Here is a 19,484-nt window from a genome sequence, read left to right as displayed (position 1 = left end):
TCAGCTCCCGTTTTGTGTGTGTTGGGGGGATGGGGCCGTGTCGAGGATGAGAGACTCAAAATATTTACCACTCGGCTAACTAAATATCTTTTTTTCTGAACTGGGCTTCCTCCTTCGGTCTTGTACATATATATACTTTTCGATCCCGCATGAGTTTGGGCGGAATTTGTCCTAAATAAAGTGGAGTATCTGTACGTCCACGACACACGCTTAAAAAGTCGACAAAATGTATTCCTCTACTGGAGGTAAGTGGTGCGGCTATCGTTAGCACCGGCTAAGTGATGCAGCTAGCGGCATTAACACGCTACTGGACGCTTTTAGCTGCTATGTTTACATTGATAGCACACATAATATTGTTTCCTAAAGCTAATTAGTTATAATAAAAACAACATATGCTTTTTAAAAGAATATGTCGCCCAGTCTTAAGTGAAGGCATTAGTAGCTTAGCTAGCGTGCAACAACAAGAAGCTCCTGTTAGCCACGTTAGCTTCAGCGGTGCCTCGTTTTCCCAACTTGTGGTTAGTTAGCTTCCCTATGTTATATCACGAAGTGTGATCGTGTAGCGTATATCTACTTAATACAGCATATATACTGAAAGGAAATGGCTATTCTTTTTTACAAGTATCTTTCAGTTTTCCACTAAAGCACATAAGTAAAGCATTATTTAGCGGCCGACCATGCTATCTAATCTCATCAACAATCTTAGCTATGGTTAGCTAACAGTATCCAACTTCGATTTGGTAATTCCAGTCATATTGCATCGTTTTTAACGATATAAAACAACAAATTGGTCTGTCTAAGAGACTCAAGATAGACTCAATGACATTGGTTATATGAAGTTTGGCTGAGGCTAGTTATAGTAACATTGTAACAGTTGACACCCATGGCAATGAGACTAATAATGTTAAAATAAAAGATAATTTTATGTTCATGTCATTTGCATGTTATCGAGAGGATCAAGCAGCAAAAAAAATTGCATCACTACAATGTATGTTCTCTTCAATTTTATATTTTTTTAGGGGTCTTTGGTTGCTTTATATTACTAAAATATGAATATGCGTGTAGGATAAGGGTCTTTTCAGGAGAAAGGGAGGCTTCTGCAGAGTTAGATTGCCAGTTTGCTTAATGCCTTCTGTGTGCATATTGATAAGAGTTTAGAGAAAGTCGCCCTTGATTGTGGACGATGGTGTTGTGGAAGCGATAAGAGGGCTAGCCATGCTGTAATGAAGCAAGTGTATGCAATGGAAGTATAGATGAGTGTTAATGCTGCCTCTTGTCACTTGCTCCATAAAGAAATGGGTAAATTTAATTTGACAGTAAACCTATTTCTGTCATGCATTACCTAAATGTATATTTCTACAACTCTTCCTAACACCTTATTTTGTCCTCTGTAGCCACGGAGATGCAGGAGGCACCCCCCCGTTCCTCCGGGTCAACAGGCTCTGGTAAGCTTTTCCCTAGATTTGATCTTCCAAGCCTTAAACAGGTCCCAGAATTGGTCCAGTTTAAGTGGAAACATCATGCCTTTTACACCATTCAAGCAGCCCAGTATATTCATTTGAATTACAATTTGACTTTCTGACTGAATACAAAGACATTTTCAAGAAATTGGACACCAAATTTGGCGACGATGAAGGCGTCAACATTGTAGATATTACATTTCCTGTCAATGCACCTCATTTCTGTGCCCAGGGTAGCAGTACACTTTTACACACTGAAGGTTTAAATTATAGCCACCGTATGTTACTAAGTTATTTGGGTGTTTTTCTGTTTGATTGGACGGACTGGCTCACAAAGATAAGGCACTGAGGGGCATTAAGGGGGAGCCCTGCCAGTCTCACTGTAATATCTGAAGTTGCAGATATGGAGCTTATGGGTTTGGCCTGTCTATCAAAGAAGAAGGCTTAGTGTATCTCCTACAGGATAATACACACAAATGGATGACACCATATTTATTTTATTCACAACTCAGGTGGAATAACTTCTGCCTAACAAATCCCGAACAAAGATTTCCCTTCTTTTTTGGGGGGAAAACATTGGGCCTTTTGAGTTTGCCGCATCACATATTTGATGACCTATAACTGTAGTTCAAGACATTACCTGGGTAATTTTTGCATATGTTAAAGAACACTTTTAATCTCTGTTTTGATGTAGAATGAACCATTTCTGACTTTTTCTAATTGTTTAAAAAAATGGTTTCCATAGTGAGTTATTTGAGAAACTGTGACATTAACTTTCTAGTCATTCTCTATCTATTTATGGGGTCACAACATACTAACTGGTACATTTCTGATGCCTGTGTAATACGGTACTTACTTTGCAATTGCCACTTTCCCACTTTTGACCCCCCTGATTTAGACCCGCCATCCTCCCCAGTGCCAGAATATGTGTTCAAGCCACCATCTCGGCCAGACTTTGGCACCATGGGCAGGACCATCAAGCTCCAAGCCAACTTCTTCGAGATGGAAATCCCCAAACTGGAGGTTTACCATTATGACATCGACATTAAGCCTGAGAAATGCCCCAGGAGGGTCAACCGGTAGGTCTATTTGTATATGTGTATATTTCATCTGCTGCTCCTGGCACGTGGAAGACCTTTTTTTTTAAACGTTATTTATTTGTTTTTATTTTGTCCTCAGTGAAATTGTGGAGCACATGGTCCAGCACTTTAAAACGCAGATCTTTGGTGATCGTAAGCCGGTGTACGACGGGAGGAAGAATCTGTACACCGCCATGCCTTTGCCCATAGGCAGAGACAAAGTATGTACCTTTTTAAGGACAACAAGCAACAATAACATCTCCACTTTTGGAAAATGGCTTTATTTTCTTGCCCATTCACCAAACAGGTGGAGCTTGAGGTTACCATTCCTGGTGAAGGCAAAGACCGCAGCTTCAAAGTTTCCATCAAGTGGGTCTCCTGCGTGAGCCTGCAGGCGCTGCACGAGGCTCTGGCCGGGCGGCTACCCAGCGTCCCCTTCGAGACCGTCCAAGCCTTGGATGTGGTCATGAGACATTTACCCTCTATGAGGTGAGTTTTAATTATTCAACATGGCTTCATTTGTGGATGATTGTCTCTGTTTTTGGCATATTTGTCATACAGTTAAAATACATAGTAAGCCTTATGCTTGTTTAATGACATATTTCACTTTTCTTTCATCAATTGTTTCTCAGATCATGTTAACCAGGCTTATCCTCTCCTCTGTTACAGGTACACCCCTGTGGGCCGCTCTTTCTTCACGCCTTCAGAGGGATGTTCGAACCCCCTCGGTGGAGGCAGAGAGGTGTGGTTCGGCTTCCACCAGTCTGTCAGGCCGTCCCTTTGGAAAATGATGCTCAACATCGACGGTAACTTTCCTTTTTGATTGTGCACAAGTTGAATGAAGTTAAGATCTTTCTATGAATCTCACCTCTGTGTGCTTGTTTTTTTGTTTTCAGTTTCTGCCACTGCATTCTACAAAGCCCAGCCTGTAATTGAGTTCATGTGTGAGGTCCTGGATTTCAAAAGCATTGAAGAACAACAGAAGCCCTTAACAGACTCCCAACGAGTGAAATTTACAAAGGAAATCAAAGGTGAGGAAATCTCCAAAGCTCACGTTGTTGTGGCTTTTCAAGTTTTTCTTTCTCAATCTTTTAAGTTTGGTTTTGTTTTTAAATTCGGTTCAATGTGATTTCCAGGCCTGAAGGTGGAGATCACTCACTGTGGGCAGATGAAGAGGAAGTACAGAGTGTGCAACGTGACCAGAAGACCAGCCAGCCACCAAACGTGAGAGAGCTCTTCTGTCTCATCTTTGTTCAAGGTTCTTTATTGTCAAACTAACATACTGTAGCTACAGAGTAATTATGTCGTTGAAAATCTTAGGTCACAGGCTTCTGCAACAATGCAACACAATAATACAGATAAGCAGACAATATTAAAACAATATTAAAGTATATTATATTAAAAGTAGTACAGAAAAAAAAGAAAAATAGTTTTAAAGAAAGTGAAGAAAAAAAAAAGTGGAATAGTGCAATACGAGTCTATAAACAAGTTATTGGAATGATATATTGGATAACAGATAAATAATTACTAAGTAGCAGATTAATGTTGAATGAACAATTGTTTCAGCAGTTCAGTTAAACACATTAAAATAGCTATGATAGTAACAGTTCTGTCAGTGCTACTGTCTACATCTTAAACATGCTGAGTGTTTAATGAGCTATTACCCCGGTCTTTGCTCACTGCTCAATTAAAGCAATCGACTGATCAGTCTAGAATTTTGATTGACTTTTTTTTTAATGCCCATGTGATTCGCTGTGTTTGACCTAATGTTCTGTTATGTTCTTCCCTCAGGTTCCCCCTGCAGCAGGAAAATGGCCAAACTATTGAATGCACAGTAGCACAGTACTTCAAAGACAAGTACAAGCTCATCCTGAGATACCCCCACCTCCCGTGTCTTCAGGTGGGACAGGAGCAGAAGCACACCTACCTACCTCTAGAGGTGAGCACCACTAAACTCCTTAACTTACTAACTTGACCCGCTTGACCCGCTTGCTGTGGATGTTCCCCTTTTTAATCCTGTCATGTTTTATGTGTGTCCTCTCCAGGTGTGTAACATAGTGGCAGGACAGCGCTGCATCAAAAAGCTGACAGACAATCAGACCTCCACTATGATTCGTGCCACAGCCCGATCGGCCCCAGACCGTCAGGACGAGATCAGTAAATTGGTACGTCCTTTTTCAAATGAATGTTTATTGAAGGCAGTTTCCTCTAAGTGTCAAGTACACAATGTTCCAATAATAAGTCCAAACTTAGGAGAAAATCATTTAAATTGGTAGCAGCCAAAGAGAAGACCACATTCTTTTCAAGATTCAGCATCTGCGTGGCCTGTTGTACTATTTTCAAAAACAGGCCGAGGTGAGATAAGGGAAAGTTGCTGCATATGTTGCCAAGTTTTTAGCAAAGGCTCAGAGGTGTTTGCTGATTGGCTACTGTAGTAGAGAGCTCATTTCATAGTACCATAGTTTTGAGTCATAATTAGGGATGTCCCGATCACCTTTTTTTGCTCCCGATCCGATTCCGATCATTTGATTTTGACAATTTGCCGATACCGATTTTTCCCGATCCGATCTTTATGCAATGCATTAAGAGAAAAAAAGCATTCAAGTTGTCCCTTAAGGTTATTTTTTTATTTAAATTGGATATTCTATCCAACATGGGTATAGCTTCTTTCTTTCACAGCAGCATTGGATCAGTTCAGTTGTGCAGCATTGGATCAAAACAAAATAAAGCTTATCAGTACTCGTTAGCTTACTGCTACAATTAGACACTGCGCCCTGCCCACTCTGTTGCCAGATTTGAGAGAAATAAGCAACCAGGTCTATGAAAACAAGCCCCAAAGAAGCAACACATACATAATGTTGTGTAATTTGAAACCAAAACTAAGGCCCAGGATGACTTTAAGACTTGAAAATTGTCATTTTTGTTTTGTAACATTGAATACAACATTTAAAAAAAGTATTTAAAAAAAAAAAAAAAAATCCCGATCCCCGATATTTTTTTCTCCCGATTCCGATCTTTTGAAAATCACGTGATCGGCTCCGATCCCCGATCACGTGATCGGATCGGGACATCTCTAGTCATGATAGTCATATACATTAGATATCTTCTGCATTAGATAGAAACATTGCCACAGAGACACATTGAGTATTATGCTTAGAAAATTGGGCTTATTTGAAATGAGAATAAACAATATTTGTGAATGTTTTTGAAAAATGATTGACATTTCTTTGAGACACTTTGAACCTGTCGTGTCAAACTTAGCGTAACTTTTATGAAATACTGAAGTCATCTTTTTATTTAACTGGCTTGTTGTTGTTGTTTTTCTTCAGATGAGGAGTGCCAACTTCAACAACGACCCTTACGTTCGTGAGTTTGGAGTGATGGTGAGGGACGAGATGACAGAAGTGAACGGCCGTGTCCTCCAAGCACCTTCCATTCTGTACGGAGGCAGGGTATGTCGATCTCCTGTTCGATGTGTTACGTCATATGTGTGATTGGAATGTTTTTCTGTACAGTGACTAGCACTATAATAATAAGGCTAGTGTCATTCCAATGTTCAGAACAAAGCAATAGCCACACCGATCCAGGGAGTCTGGGACATGAGGAACAAGCAGTTCCACACCGGCATCGAGATCAAAGTGTGGGCCATCGCCTGCTTCGCCCCTCAGAGACAGTGCACTGAACTCCTGCTTAAGTAAGTGAGACTTTCATGGCTTGATAAGAGTTAATGCATAATGCATAATGTAAGGCACCTTTTTATAATAGGAATGCACAAACGAGGATACACTGAGCCGTGAGCTGTATTTTCAGACGTTGCAGTCGGAGCAGAGAAACGACACACAGCTGTCTTCTCTCATTTGGGTCTTACACAACTGGCATGACAGCGCAGTTTAGATTCTTTCGCTGTATGGCCCCCTGAGGACCAAAGTATTTCAGCTCTACAGGGGCGTAACAGAGCATGATTATGTACAGCTGTGCTATTCTTTTATAATGCCTTAGCCAATTTGATTTGTGGACTTATACAGGGTGAGTTCAGGCGTCAGTGTTGATGCAGATGCACAACCTAAAGGTCCTATTGCAGGGCTATTCAATTAGTTTGGAATGGGTCCGGTTGATCAAGAAATTGATGATGAAAAGAGCGTATTGGAGTGCATATGTTGTGTTTTAATTCAATCAAACAACATAGCCCCAAGGCCTTTAGAGATCTAAATGGCAGTTTCAGAACTCAGTAGGCCTACATGTGAAGCTAATTCAACCATCAACATCATTTGATTTCATTTAGGTGAAATGATCTAATCATTCACGCAGAGATGCAATAAATGACAGGAGTTGTCACTACAGTAGCTAGAAGGTGGGTTCGAAACCCGAGCCCGCAGACGTTCTCAGGCAATGTCTTCGCCTCGATCTCTCAATGTAACACCCTCTCTGGAGTAAAGGCACCCTGGACATAAAATTAAAATGTGATACTTTTTAACATTATACTCAAAGGGCAAATATCACCCCGGGGCCGGATTTGGCCCGCGGGCCGCCGATTGAATATCCCTCTCCTATTGTATCTGGCTTTGGTCTTTTTAGATATGTAGTGCTTTAATAATACATAAAAAACAAGCTATAAACAAGGAAGCTCAGAGGCAGTTTTTACTCAACTTTCAGGAAATGCAACTACTTATTTACCTAAACTGCTAAACCTCAGTGACCTATCAATAAACCCTTCCCTCCTCTCTCTCAGAGCATTCACAGATCAGCTGAGGAAGATCTCCAGGGACGCAGGGATGCCCATCCAGGGCCAGCCTTGCTTCTGTAAATACGCCCAGGGAGCGGACAGCGTGGAGCCCATGTTCAGACACCTCAAGTACACCTACCAGGGCCTCCAGCTGGTGGTGGTCATCCTGCCGGGGAAGACTCCTGTCTACGGTGAGGGGTCCGCTCATGCTGTCTGTTTTAGTGCTGCATGATTTACATTACTCTATAAGAGATAAGGTCAAATCCTGACTGGCAGCAACAGCCATAATCAGAACGCTAGCTCTTAAACAACCTGCTGCAACCTGATTTAGGTTTGTCCTCACTTATGGCTGCTTTAGGATTATTTTAGATCATGATTCATCAGACGTATTTATCTAACTCAGACATCTGTGTTATAAGATGACGTTTAATTAAATGATATGTATTTATTGTAATGTGTGCAGCTGAGGTGAAGCGTGTCGGGGACACAGTTCTTGGCATGGCCACGCAGTGTGTGCAGGTGAAGAATGTTCAGAAGACGACGCCTCAGACCCTCTCCAACCTCTGTCTGAAGATCAACGTCAAGCTGGGCGGAGTCAACAACATCCTCCTCCCGCAGGGCAGGTTAGTGAAGACCCTAATGATTCAACACAGAAATGATCTATGTGTATATCTTCAGATCGTGGCACTCATAATGTTTTGAAAAGATACATTTGATGTTGTCTAAACTCTGCGTTCTTGCTCCAGGCCTCTAGTCTTCCAGCAGCCTGTCATCTTCCTTGGTGCAGATGTGACTCATCCTCCTGCAGGAGATGGGAAAAAGCCTTCCATCGCTGCTGTAAGTAACACTCAATAACTTGCAATCTACTTTTCATTAAATAGTTTATTGGGGTGTAATGCAAGCTCCAAAATCACAGAGAATCACCAACCATCTCTGGAGCTCTTTCAACTCATTGTTTAATGACAGAAAATGTATGTTATGGCAGAGCCTGGACTGCTCCTTTCACGTGATACTAAAATATGTTTCCTATACAGGTGGTTGGTAGTATGGATGCCCATCCCAGCAGATACTGTGCCACAGTGCGGGTGCAGCAGCACCGTCAGGACATCATCCAGGACCTGGCCACCATGGTGAGGGAGCTGCTCATCCAATTCTACAAGTCCACCCGCTTCAAGCCCACCAGAATCATCTACTACCGCGACGGCATCTCTGAAGGCCAGTTCAACCAGGTGATACACATATCAGGGCTGATGCACAGAAACTGAAATATCAGAAGATATAGACCAATCACAGAGCTAAGTGTAACGGTAATTCCTGTGTTTTGGTCAGTGGAAATCTAGTACATTTAGTTAGATTGAAACATCATCTATGCAGCTTTTCATCTGATAATCTTGAATACCTCTTGAGTCACAGGTCCTTCAGCATGAGCTGCTGGCGATCCGGGAGGCTTGCATCAAACTGGAGAAGGACTACCAGCCGGGCATCACCTTTGTGGTCGTGCAGAAGAGACATCACACGAGACTCTTCTGTATGGACAGAAACGAGAGGGTCAGTATTGAGTCATTGGTTGGAATAGGAATTTAACTTAATTTAATTTACACAAAAGAGAAAGCATTCAAGTTTGAGACAAAAGTTATGCAATATTTTGGTACTTAGTTACGGACACCTTCTAGAAGTGAACCAGCAGTGGAAAAAGATGTTTGCCATGCACAGTTGGCACAAAGCCAGCTGCCACAGGTGTTAGTGTACTCTCTCACGCGCTGCTCCTATATTGGGGACAGTGGGTAATCCTTAGTTATTTAGTGGCACGGCATTAGCAGTTAAAGCCCTACTTGGAAATGCCGTGTCCATATCTGAATATGGATGTTTCATTTTTTTAAAGTGTGCATGGATCACAATTTTATACAGTGTCTTTTATTTCCTACAAAATGAAGTTTATTTTCCAAACATGTAGGGAAACCCTCCTCACTCACTAAAGCATATCTGTGTGGATTTTTGCAGGTTGGGAAGAGTGGCAACATTCCTGCAGGCACCACAGTGGACACCAAAATCACTCACCCATCAGAGTTTGACTTCTACCTTTGCAGTCACGCTGGCATTCAGGTAAGAGCTGTAACTGAACAAAGATGTCACTGTGCCTGTGAAGTATTCTATAGAAAGGTATAACATTTTGAGGGGCAATTGAAATGGATTATGCGTGAACGCCTGTGGTCTGATCGCTGTTTGCAGGGTACCAGCAGGCCGTCTCATTACCACGTGCTCTGGGACGACAACCACTTCTCTGCAGATGAACTGCAGGTCCTGACCTATCAGCTTTGCCACACCTATGTGCGCTGCACCCGCTCAGTCTCCATCCCAGCACCAGCTTACTACGCCCATCTGGTGGCTTTCAGAGCTCGCTATCACTTGGTGGACAAAGAGCACGACAGGTGAGGGCAGCACTTATCCTGATAACTTATGTCAGGTTTGGACAATTTAGCTTTTGATAGCACAAAACCTTATTAGGTAACTCATTATTCAAGAAAAAGGTGCAAAATGAAATGTAATACAAAATGCAAAGGATCTTTTAGTGGCATTAACCTATGTATCTTAAATTAAAATGTTGACTGACCGATCACGGTAACCGTTGACATCCCTATTTCTGTTAAATCTCTCCCAGTTCAAAAGTTAATGAAAACCCTGAAATAAACAGTTTATTCATTTTTTCCTGTTCCAGTGCGGAGGGCAGTCATACATCGGGCCAGAGTAACGGGCGGGACCAACAGGCCTTGGCTAAGGCCGTGCAGATCCACCAGGACACCCTGCGCACCATGTACTTTGCCTGAGAGCAGACAGCCCCAGGTTGGCGTGGGTGAGACCCCACTGATGGAACACACTAGCCCTCGCTGTCTCACTGTCAGCTGTAGATACAGTGGCTTCACATAGTGATCCCTACCATACTGACCTGTCAGTGACCCACACGTCTACAATTGTACTTCGGCCCCGGACCCACCCAAATTAAGCCAGCGATTAGACTGTAAGATGCTAAAGCGCCCCTCTTTCTTGGGGTTTGTGTTGAAAGAGGTTTTATTTTTATGTTGTTCATAAGTGTGTGTCTATTATTTGTGAAAATAAGTATGGAAGCAAAAGGACAAGTTTGTACACTGATAGAAAAAAACTACACTTTTTAAACCAATGGGCCGTATCATTTTAAATTAGGTTATTTATCATTTGGAAGAAGCCGTTTACCCTCTTTCTCCTGCTTCTATAGTTTGTTAGGGTTTTGGTGCTTGAAGGGAGAAGGATCAAATTCATCAAAAGATAAATAGGAGGGGGGGAGGGGCTGGTAAATATGATATGCCTAAAGAGTTGCCCCTCTAAGAAACGTTATTTATCAGCCAATCAAAGCAAAGTGCACTGACTGGACTGGGTTCTTCAATCAGGACAAAAGTACTTAATATATTGGGGGTTATGTGTGATTTTTCACAAAGGGCACTATGTGATGAGAAGTGCCATTGGAGACCACCTTTCTGTTGTCATTTCTGTGGGAACCTTGAAATATGACGCCCACATCTGCGGGGGTTTCAGTGTTTTTCTTTGATGGACACAGATGACCAGTTAATGCCAAATCTGGTGACAATTCATTTACTACAACCCTTGGACCAACACCTTTCAGTTTATTCTAAGGGGTTAAGTGTTAAGATACAACTATTAAAAAAACAGCAATTTTATCTGCCTTTCTTCTTAGGCTAAACTGACGTCATCAGTAACACTAGTGTTCCCATGCCGACTGTTTTTGGGACCGGTTCCCAAAAAAGGATACCTTTCTGATGTAGCCTGAGCCGTGTTTGTAAAAGACACATCATTTAGAAATGAACGTTTTAGGGGAACTTGATAAAATCCTTTTTTTGTCTGTTTTTATAGTCTAACTTAATTTCAATCAGTTTTGTATAATTATGCATGTAGCTGACTCGTGTTTTTAGGCATTTGTGATAAATGTATTTTTTTTCTTTCCTTTTTTACACATTAACCCTACCTGTATGTTTTATTGTACATAGCAGCAGGATAGTGTTTTCTGCAGTTTCTTTGTCAGTGCGGGATATTTGTGTGGCGTCTCGATATCCAGGCATTCGGTACATTGGCGTGAAAGCTGCAACATGTAGGAGTAAAACTGATTGAAATTCACCTAAAAAAATGTCGTTTGCTCCATGAACTAAGAGCAGTTGTCGCACAAACGCTTGGGTTTTATGCAAATGACTTTTTGTGAGTCTTTTTATGATATAGTAATGTTGGTAATAAGGTATATTTTGAATAAGCTTTCAGTTGAGGATGCTGAAAATATAGAGATTTTTTTTTTAATTGCCCACATGTAGTCTAAATTAACACTGTCTATTTGTATAAAGATAATAAATGTTCTCTTGCCTTCTAAGACTGTTACGGTCTTACTAATAATTCTATACATTTCCTAACATCCCATCTAAGTTTTTACTACTAAGTTAAGCTCGCAGAGGTTCGCATAGTGTTGATTGGACGCGAGTAGTCTATATTTTCTAACTATGCATCATTTTTAACCAAGACATTTTAGCAGTGGGCTGCCTCACGTACATGTGGGTCGTTTATAGGGGTAGATAATCAGGGTTTTTTTTCGTTGTTGTTTTTTAGCATGTTGCATTTAGTAGCGTTTCTTAGTGCTTATCAGCGCCTTCATGCCTTTCTAACGGGATGAAGCATTTGTGGTCATTTGTAGATTTTATAGCCTAAAAACTTGTTGTATCCTTTGTAACACAAAATCTTTCTTAGCCAAACAAGATTACAAACTTTTACATGATTTGATATTCAAAACACATGGAAGCACAAAAAGGACACCTTGGATTGAGGTGATGGAAGTTTTCACTGTAAGACACCTTAAATCCTCACTGGACTGGTCAACAAGACTTTTTATCAACAAAAAAAACAAAAAAGATACTTCATCCTGTTGAGGATCTTTTCCCTCCCTTCTGACGACGTCTCCGTTTGACCCTTTTTACTCATAACCTGTAAAACAACTCGAAATCCGACTGACTGTGTTTGTGGGGCATTCTGAAAACCATGTACTTACTGTTATGATGTCACTATTGTTCTTATCGGTGCTGGTCTCACAACATGTACATTTGGATGCACTTTTGATAGCAGAACGTCGGTATGACTTCTATAGATGTATGTTCCTCAATGGAAGCAGGAGGCTCGGCCATATTGCGTGACACTGGTGTAATTGTATGGAAATGGCCGTGTGTTCTACCTCTTGTTACCTGTTTTAGTGTTATGGTAACATCACACTGCTGGCCATTTCTGTATAATTACCCCTGCTATCTATCTAATTGGCATTGTTTGAGTCTTGCATTGACAGCAGAGGTTTTAAACGCTTGGTGTGCATGGCGCTTTGTCAGTTTATGTAGTAGGGTGACATTTTATTTCATATTTGACTCAAACTGATAAGAGAGAATGTGTTCCTTTTACGGGCGTTGAGCTGTACGACCAAATTCTTGAAGTGTGTTTGTATTCACACACAGCTTTTCCCTTTTTTATTTTTTCCTTTTTTATTCTATGCACCTGGTTTAAAAAAAAAAAAAAAAAAAAAAATTCACACCTTAATTTCCGACAAATGCAAAGCCCTCATCAGCTTTGATCACTGCGTATTCTTGAGTTGGAGAAATTGTAAATGCGCCCCGAGCGGTGCTGTTAGTCTGACTGTTTAGAGTTGCTTGCAAACTAAAAAACCCAATCGAGGAAACCACACGCTTACACCCGTGTGAAAGTAGGATTGTAAGCTATGGTATTCAGGAAAGCTTTCATCAGTTAAAAATCAAAGGCCAACATGAATTGAACATTTCTTGTAATCTTGCGTTGTGATTTATGGAGACAGAAGAAAGCCTTGGTGTTGGCTCTGTGAAGGGAAATGTCATTGTGGAGAAAGTTGGAAAGTGTCCCAAATGATAGTGCTGAAACTCTGAAGATCAAGTAGTCTTTATAGGAGACGGCTTTGTACTCGTTGTTACTGCTTCTTTCCGGTTTGACATGACCTATACCAGCACCTTAAAATGACAGATCAGAACGCCATTGCTTTTTCCGAACATTTGACAATGTTGTTTTTGTACTAAGCAAGAATGGACTTTTGTAGCTGTTGCATCATTAAAGAGTGTTTATCAGGTGGGAGACTGGCAGCTGTTTTTTATTTTCAAAAGAGCAGTTAGCATATAGGCTTTTTCTAAAATACAAGAGGCGTATCCAACAGGCTTCAGAGCCTCAGCGTGCGCTCTTTAGAAAGCCTGCTCATCAAGATGGATTCTACCTAGCTAACCAGCATTCAACATGTCGTCTTGGAGAAATATCCTAAAGCCTTTTTTAAATGTTAAAAAAAAAGCCGAGTGAAGCTTGTAGGTGGTTTGCCTTTTGTACAGTGACGGGGAAGAAAGGTGCTTTATGCAAAACAACATAACTGACAGGTTCTGAAAAGAGCCGACTAGCTACGGACCGAGGCTTGGATCCCAAAGTGCTGCGAGGATGAAGAGTAGTTTGACACGTTCACTATGAATAGAAAAAAGAAAGCTCTCTTTATGTGTCAGACCCCAACTTAAACTATACATATCAACATTCTGAAGAGGCGTGTTACATCAAGTCAATAATATGTTTTGAACACAACAGTCTGGATGAATGTGGCACTGCTTTATGTTTAAAGGTGCCGAGGTTAATGCCCGGCTGGCAACCCTAATGACATCACTTCACCTCACTTACACTGGTTTTGTGTCCGGGACAAAGCAGGTTGTAGAAGTGGCTGGTTTGTAAAATAAGTTGCATATCATCAGTTCATTTTAATCTTTTTGTATTTGTAAGTATGTTCAACTATAGAGCCGAACGGCTGAGGTGAAGTTCCTCCAATTGTAACGATCAGCCTGTTTTGCTTTTTGAATGGTCTTGGAATAAAATAATGCTCGACAACCTATAAATCTGTTTATTCCAAACTACGACCCGATGTATAGTAACGTCTCTCTCTGCCTCTCATCCGTCTCTTGTAGAGAAATGATTCCTGACATAAAGACACCTCTTGTAGAGTAGAACCTATTTTCTTAGCTCCAAATATTAAAAATGAATGTACTTAGTGTGATCTGTAATATCATACAGGCTGTCCATCCAGTACATTTATACCCATGTTTGCCTCTTGTGTACAGCCTTTTCCTTTTGGGTGTTTCGCTCTTATTTATAGGATATAATAATAGCAGAAAGTATTATGTTCTTTCTTTTTAATATTTCATTTATTAAAGGTCCCATGTCATGCTTTTCCGGTTATTACCCGTCCCCTTGTGTGTTATGAAGGTTGTTATGCATGTAAACGGTCTGCAGAGTCAAAACCCTCAAAGTACACCTTGTAGCGAGTAAAACTCTAACACAGAAAATACCTCCCCAAAACGCCTCGTTGGAGATACGTCACTGTCCATTTGATTCTTCCGGGTAACTCATGATGTCAACCGTACCAGGAACGAAATGGACCAATCCGTGGAGCCGTTACGTTACGTCCGCGGAGCCGTTACGTTAAGCCCCCGCTGATTGGTCCAAATTGACCAATCCACGGACTTCCTCACACACACACTCAGTGCAGGCAGCTCTGCTGATCTCTCCTCCCTGGCTACAGGCTGATAACAGACAGTTGGGATCGCGGCGAAATACTCTCTGCAGACCCATTCTCTCTGCAGACCCATTCTCTCTGCAGACCCATTCTCTCTGCAGACCCATTCTCTCTGCAGACCCATTCTCTCTGCAGACCCATTCTCTCTGCAGACCCATTCTCTCTGCAGACCCATTCTCTCTGCAGACCCATTCTCACAGCGTTTATCAACCTTTTTCTTACTCAATATCAAGCCACACTTATTGTTTTTACTTCGGCTGTGACTTTGTGTGTGCTCAGGGTGAGTTTGGCTGTGTTTCGCTGTCGCTAAACAAGGAAAACACACCTCCACGGAGCTCAGCGCGATTCACAACGTCCCAACCAATCAGAGCACACTGTGCTCACAGGGAGGGTGGGGGCTGGAGCTACAACGAGCCGTTAAAGGCAGAGAGTGAGATTCAGTGAATACACGTAGTTTACAGAGATGCTGTATGAGAAACCAATGTGAGTTTGGAAAATTGCAAAATATAAATCTATTCTAGTAGACCTCAACAATGGAATTATGATCAGTGGAAATGGCCATGACATGGGACCTTTAAGATATCGCCCACATCACAGCTTGTATCGTTCATCTTGTCACTGAGGAGGTTTACAGGTCTACAGTTGTGATGTTTGCTACTGTAGTTTTAGCAGAGAATGTTTCTCTCTATTTCCGGCGTCCCGCTCGTGTGAGTTGCTGTAACATAAGAGTTATGTGTGTATATATGATGGTTGCTTTGATGTGTGATCTTGTTTGCTGTTAGTTTTCGGCTTCTGCTTTATCCCCTCGGTCTGATATTCCTTTCAAACATCCTCCCGAGATCAACTCACTAACTCATCAGCGCAGGGCTACTTGTTGAGTGTCGCTTGTGTTCCTTACTTTTGCTAATTGTATGACACAGCCGTTTTTTATAGATTTTAAAAAGTAGATTTTACATACATGGCATTGGCTGGCTTCAGCCTACTTTTCCTCTTGTTCCTTGACAGACAGTCATTATCATGCCAATGTCCACACCATTACCTGCAGCCATGTGACACTGGGGTGGTGTCCACACAAGGTCTTCACAGTTCAACTTGACCTATATCATTGTTTTTATCTACACGTCTACATTATTGAGCACACATTTGAAATGAGCTACTGGTAGACCTGAGAGAAGAAGCCACATGTCCACCGATCGCAGCTACTTCACATTTTGGTGGTTTCGCCTGGTTTTATTCCCATTACCAACTTAGTAGCTTTGTGTGGTTTCCAAACCTGCTAAACATTAACATATTAGCATCATCATTGTTAGCATATTAGCTGATGTTAGTATTCAGCCCTACAAACTGCAATGCTAAAGTTCAGCCTCAAAGAGCTACCAACATGCGTTTCCATGTTTCAGTAACATATTGTAAACAGATTTGCATCTCAATTCTGATCAATGGGGTACAAATGATTTAATTACTGTCCACAGTGTGACATCTTGTCCTTATGTTGTAACTGCCAGGCATCAAGTCATGATAATCGTCAGTGTGTTTATATATAGGCATGTATGGACATTAACAAGTGACTTTATAGCCTCATAGACAACAAACTAAACGGGTTGGAGTAAGGATGATTGATCTCTAGCAGGTGTAAGCTAGCTCAAATGTGCGGTAGCTGCGACCGTTGGACCGTGTGTCTGTAGAGTAGAACTGTTACTGAGCTTCACCAAACCCATGCCATCCAGCTGACTTACATGTATCCAATGCAAGACTCGTGGGTATTTTTGTATTTTCAAAGCATTTCTAGTCTTCAGAATGACTTGGCTTTTTATTTACCAACTTGAAAAAAAAAAAAAAACTACCTCAGAGCAGTGTCGGGTGCTAGCTAATATTAGCCCTCATTTATAATAATGGTAACAAAAAATCAAACAAATAGTTGTGACCAAACCAATACAAGCCAATATTGTGTGAGAGCACTGCTCTTTTCTTGAACCTTAATAAATGGAAAACCAAGTGATGGTGTTTGACTGGGCGGTTGCTTTAGTTGGTTACATTCTAGGGGACCACTTTTTTGTAATTGGGAGACTAATTGTTTCATGCAAGTCAAACTAAAAAAAACTACCGAGCACAACCTGGGACTCATGTGGGGAAGTAAAGTGAAATCATGACTGCAGCATAAAGTAATTACATCACTACGGCAATGTGTCGGCCATATTGAGGAATGTTTGTAGTGGCGGTGTTATGGAAATATGTATGTACAGCAATAATGTTGGTGCGTGGGCTGTGGATTGTGGGTAATTAGTCTTTACAGCAGTCTGTCTTCTGAATGCAGGTCAAGGCAATGTTCAATGGACTATGAGTTAGCAGGACAACACTTTGCAAATAGGTCATTTCATTTGTCTCAACATTAGGAACTAGCTTCTCCTGTTTTACCAGAATGTTAAAATAATTAGGTTTCATGCTGGATATAGCCACTCCACGTTATTAAATATCTACTTTTTCCTGCCGTGTTAACCCAGTACTGCAATAAAACCTGGATCCCTGTTTTTTTTTTACTCTTCATTTCAGCTTCTCTTACAATATGCCAAACTCAACGCTGTTTTCATTAGGGTTATAAGATGTAGTTTTTGCATGCAACAATTCACAAAGGGAATATACACATACTTAACAATGTAGCAGAACATTGTAGGCTTCAGCGAAAGGTACAAGGAGGCTGTGCGGCCATTAACTGCAGATTTTTGTGATTCAGTCTACAAACATTCAGTGTGTTTGTTCGTAATCGTTCTATGTGTGCCTTTCTGTCGGATCTCTCTTCTCCATCTGCCCCAACATTGGGTTTGTGAGTCCTTTTTTAAAGGTTTGACAACATCTGCTGCGTCACATATACAAAACCATTTGTAATTATCCTGCAACCTTGCGTGTAGATGCTGCATAGAACGATCAGTATTTGTGTGTATGCACTTTCAAAGCAGTCTCAAAAAGAAATGAGGTTGGGCGGAAAGTAAAAAAAGAAACTGACGAGGTATTTTATGCTATCAATAGGAATTTTAAGGAATATGATTTTGAAGAGCTTTTCTAAAAAGGTTGATATATCTATATATATTCATGGAGTACCTCATAAGCCTGATATATGCTGCATTGACTTTTTTTCTGTAGTGTACTTCATATTGTCCAATAACATTTTAATTTGTTCCCCCTTGTGGGAGGTTTGAATGTCACGAGAGGATGTGCACACGCCACAACCAGTCAATCGGATTCTCTTGAAACAAAAGAGTATGTTTGTGGCCAAATGATAACGTGTCATTTATGCAATTTCTACGCAAATCTCATAATCTCACTTGTAGCCACATCATATTTCTGTGCTCTGTCTTTTTGTTTGTATGTGTAGCCAAAAAAAAAAAAAAATGGGGTTTAGTTGAGGAAAGCGCACACCAAGCGTCCTGCGAGGCTCTGTGGTTTGACACGACTGTTGACTCAGGTATTGTGGTGAAAAAGGGCTGAATCTGCTGACTGTGTCCCCGTCCCAAACCTCCCCCTTCTGCACCTTTGTCTTAAAAATAGCCTTAGATCTACACGTGAGGTTCCTATTTGGCCTTAAAAGTTGAACAAATTATGCACTACAAATTCACAGACTTGACAGAGAGCTCGATTCCCGTTCAGACACGTTTCTTGAAGAGTTTGCGTCATTGTTATCTACCTCCTATGAATGTAGGGGCTGTCCTGGAGTTGTAGTGGAATGCAAAAACCTTTTTCTCGCTCATTGAAGAAAGACAGAGGACAATCTGTAGTTTCTTTTAACAAATATAAAAATGTATTGCCCTATTCATTCATGCGTAGATTCCAGGACACTCCATTCTTCTTGTTTTTCCCCCTCATTGGCCATGTTCATTTTATACCTTTTTTTTTATTTTCTTTGTAAGCCATGATGGAGAAGCAAAGTGACCAAAGTCTCTTGGCGCAGGCAGCGCTGCACAGCTGTGTGAATTCAAACCTCCCTTCATTTGTGTTATTCTGAGCTCGTTTTCAGTTGTTTATTTGATTCTTTTCTATCTCTTTCTCCTCCCTTATTTAAACCACGACATGCCAAAACTGAATTTGCTGTCATTCCTGTTCTGGTTGGGGTCTTTTATGTTGCTGATTTTAATTTGTTCACATCTACTGCTAAGCTCCTGGTTTCTTGTTGTTGTAAAAGGTATAAGCTTTGATTTCTATTTTACTTTTCCTTATTTTTGTTAACAATTTATGCTTACAGAACACAAGATATGCTGTAAACCCTGTTAGGACATAATGTGAATACGTATCACTTAATATAGTTCACTATTTGGCTTGACTGTAAGTTGCGTTAATTAATAAAAATGTTTAAAGAAAATTCCTGATGTGACTTGTCTGTTTAATCATTTGATATGTGTATGCTCGGATTGAATTACTTATCATTGAAATGCAATATAAGCCTTTTTCACAGGTGTTTCTCATCACACTAACGATGTGTCTGTCAGCCATGCACAAACCAAAAACAGCTAAATTAAGCAAAGCATAATAAACTAATGACATTTTCCCATTTACTGAACCTTTTTTGACAAGACTAAATATAATATTCTTTG

At 40.8% G+C, this 19,484-nt stretch overlaps 1 protein-coding gene across 4 annotated transcripts; it reads left to right on the top strand.

Moving 5' to 3' along the window:
- Nucleotides 1-19,252, top strand: ago2 (argonaute RISC catalytic component 2). Of its 4 annotated transcripts, none has more exons than XM_079653236.1 (20): nt 1-245; nt 1,395-1,445; nt 2,359-2,539; nt 2,640-2,760; nt 2,847-3,028; nt 3,209-3,345; nt 3,436-3,570; nt 3,676-3,763; nt 4,331-4,478; nt 4,585-4,704; nt 5,869-5,991; nt 6,100-6,233; nt 7,269-7,453; nt 7,726-7,885; nt 8,009-8,099; nt 8,297-8,491; nt 8,676-8,810; nt 9,264-9,365; nt 9,492-9,691; nt 9,979-19,252. In XM_079653236.1, exons 1-20 carry the CDS (start codon nt 227-229, stop codon nt 10,085-10,087), a joined length of 2,616 nt encoding a protein of 871 aa, XP_079509362.1. In that variant the 5' UTR covers nt 1-226; the 3' UTR covers nt 10,088-19,252. The 4 variants fall into 4 exon arrangements, with proteins under 4 accessions (XP_079509362.1, XP_079509361.1, XP_079509360.1 ...); XM_079653235.1 differs by having other exon boundaries at nt 8,670-8,810; XM_079653234.1 differs by having other exon boundaries at nt 6,082-6,233.
- The last annotated feature ends 232 nt before the right edge of the window (nt 19,253-19,484 follow it).

This window comes from Notothenia rossii (assembly GCF_949606895.1).
Source record: "Notothenia rossii genome assembly, chromosome: 10".
NCBI classification, from domain to species: domain Eukaryota; kingdom Metazoa; phylum Chordata; class Actinopteri; order Perciformes; family Nototheniidae; genus Notothenia; species Notothenia rossii.
This window is presented reverse-complemented; position numbering and strand designations above follow the sequence as displayed.

Excerpts from the sequence above, each read along its gene's own strand:
- ago2 (XM_079653233.1), top strand. Across the intron at positions 1,446-2,358 it reads CTCCGGGTCAACAGGCTCTG|ACCCGCCATCCTCCCCAGTG; the intron begins GTAAGCTTTTCC and ends CCCCTGATTTAG. Across the intron at positions 3,029-3,208 it reads AGACATTTACCCTCTATGAG|GTACACCCCTGTGGGCCGCT; the intron begins GTGAGTTTTAAT and ends CCTCTGTTACAG.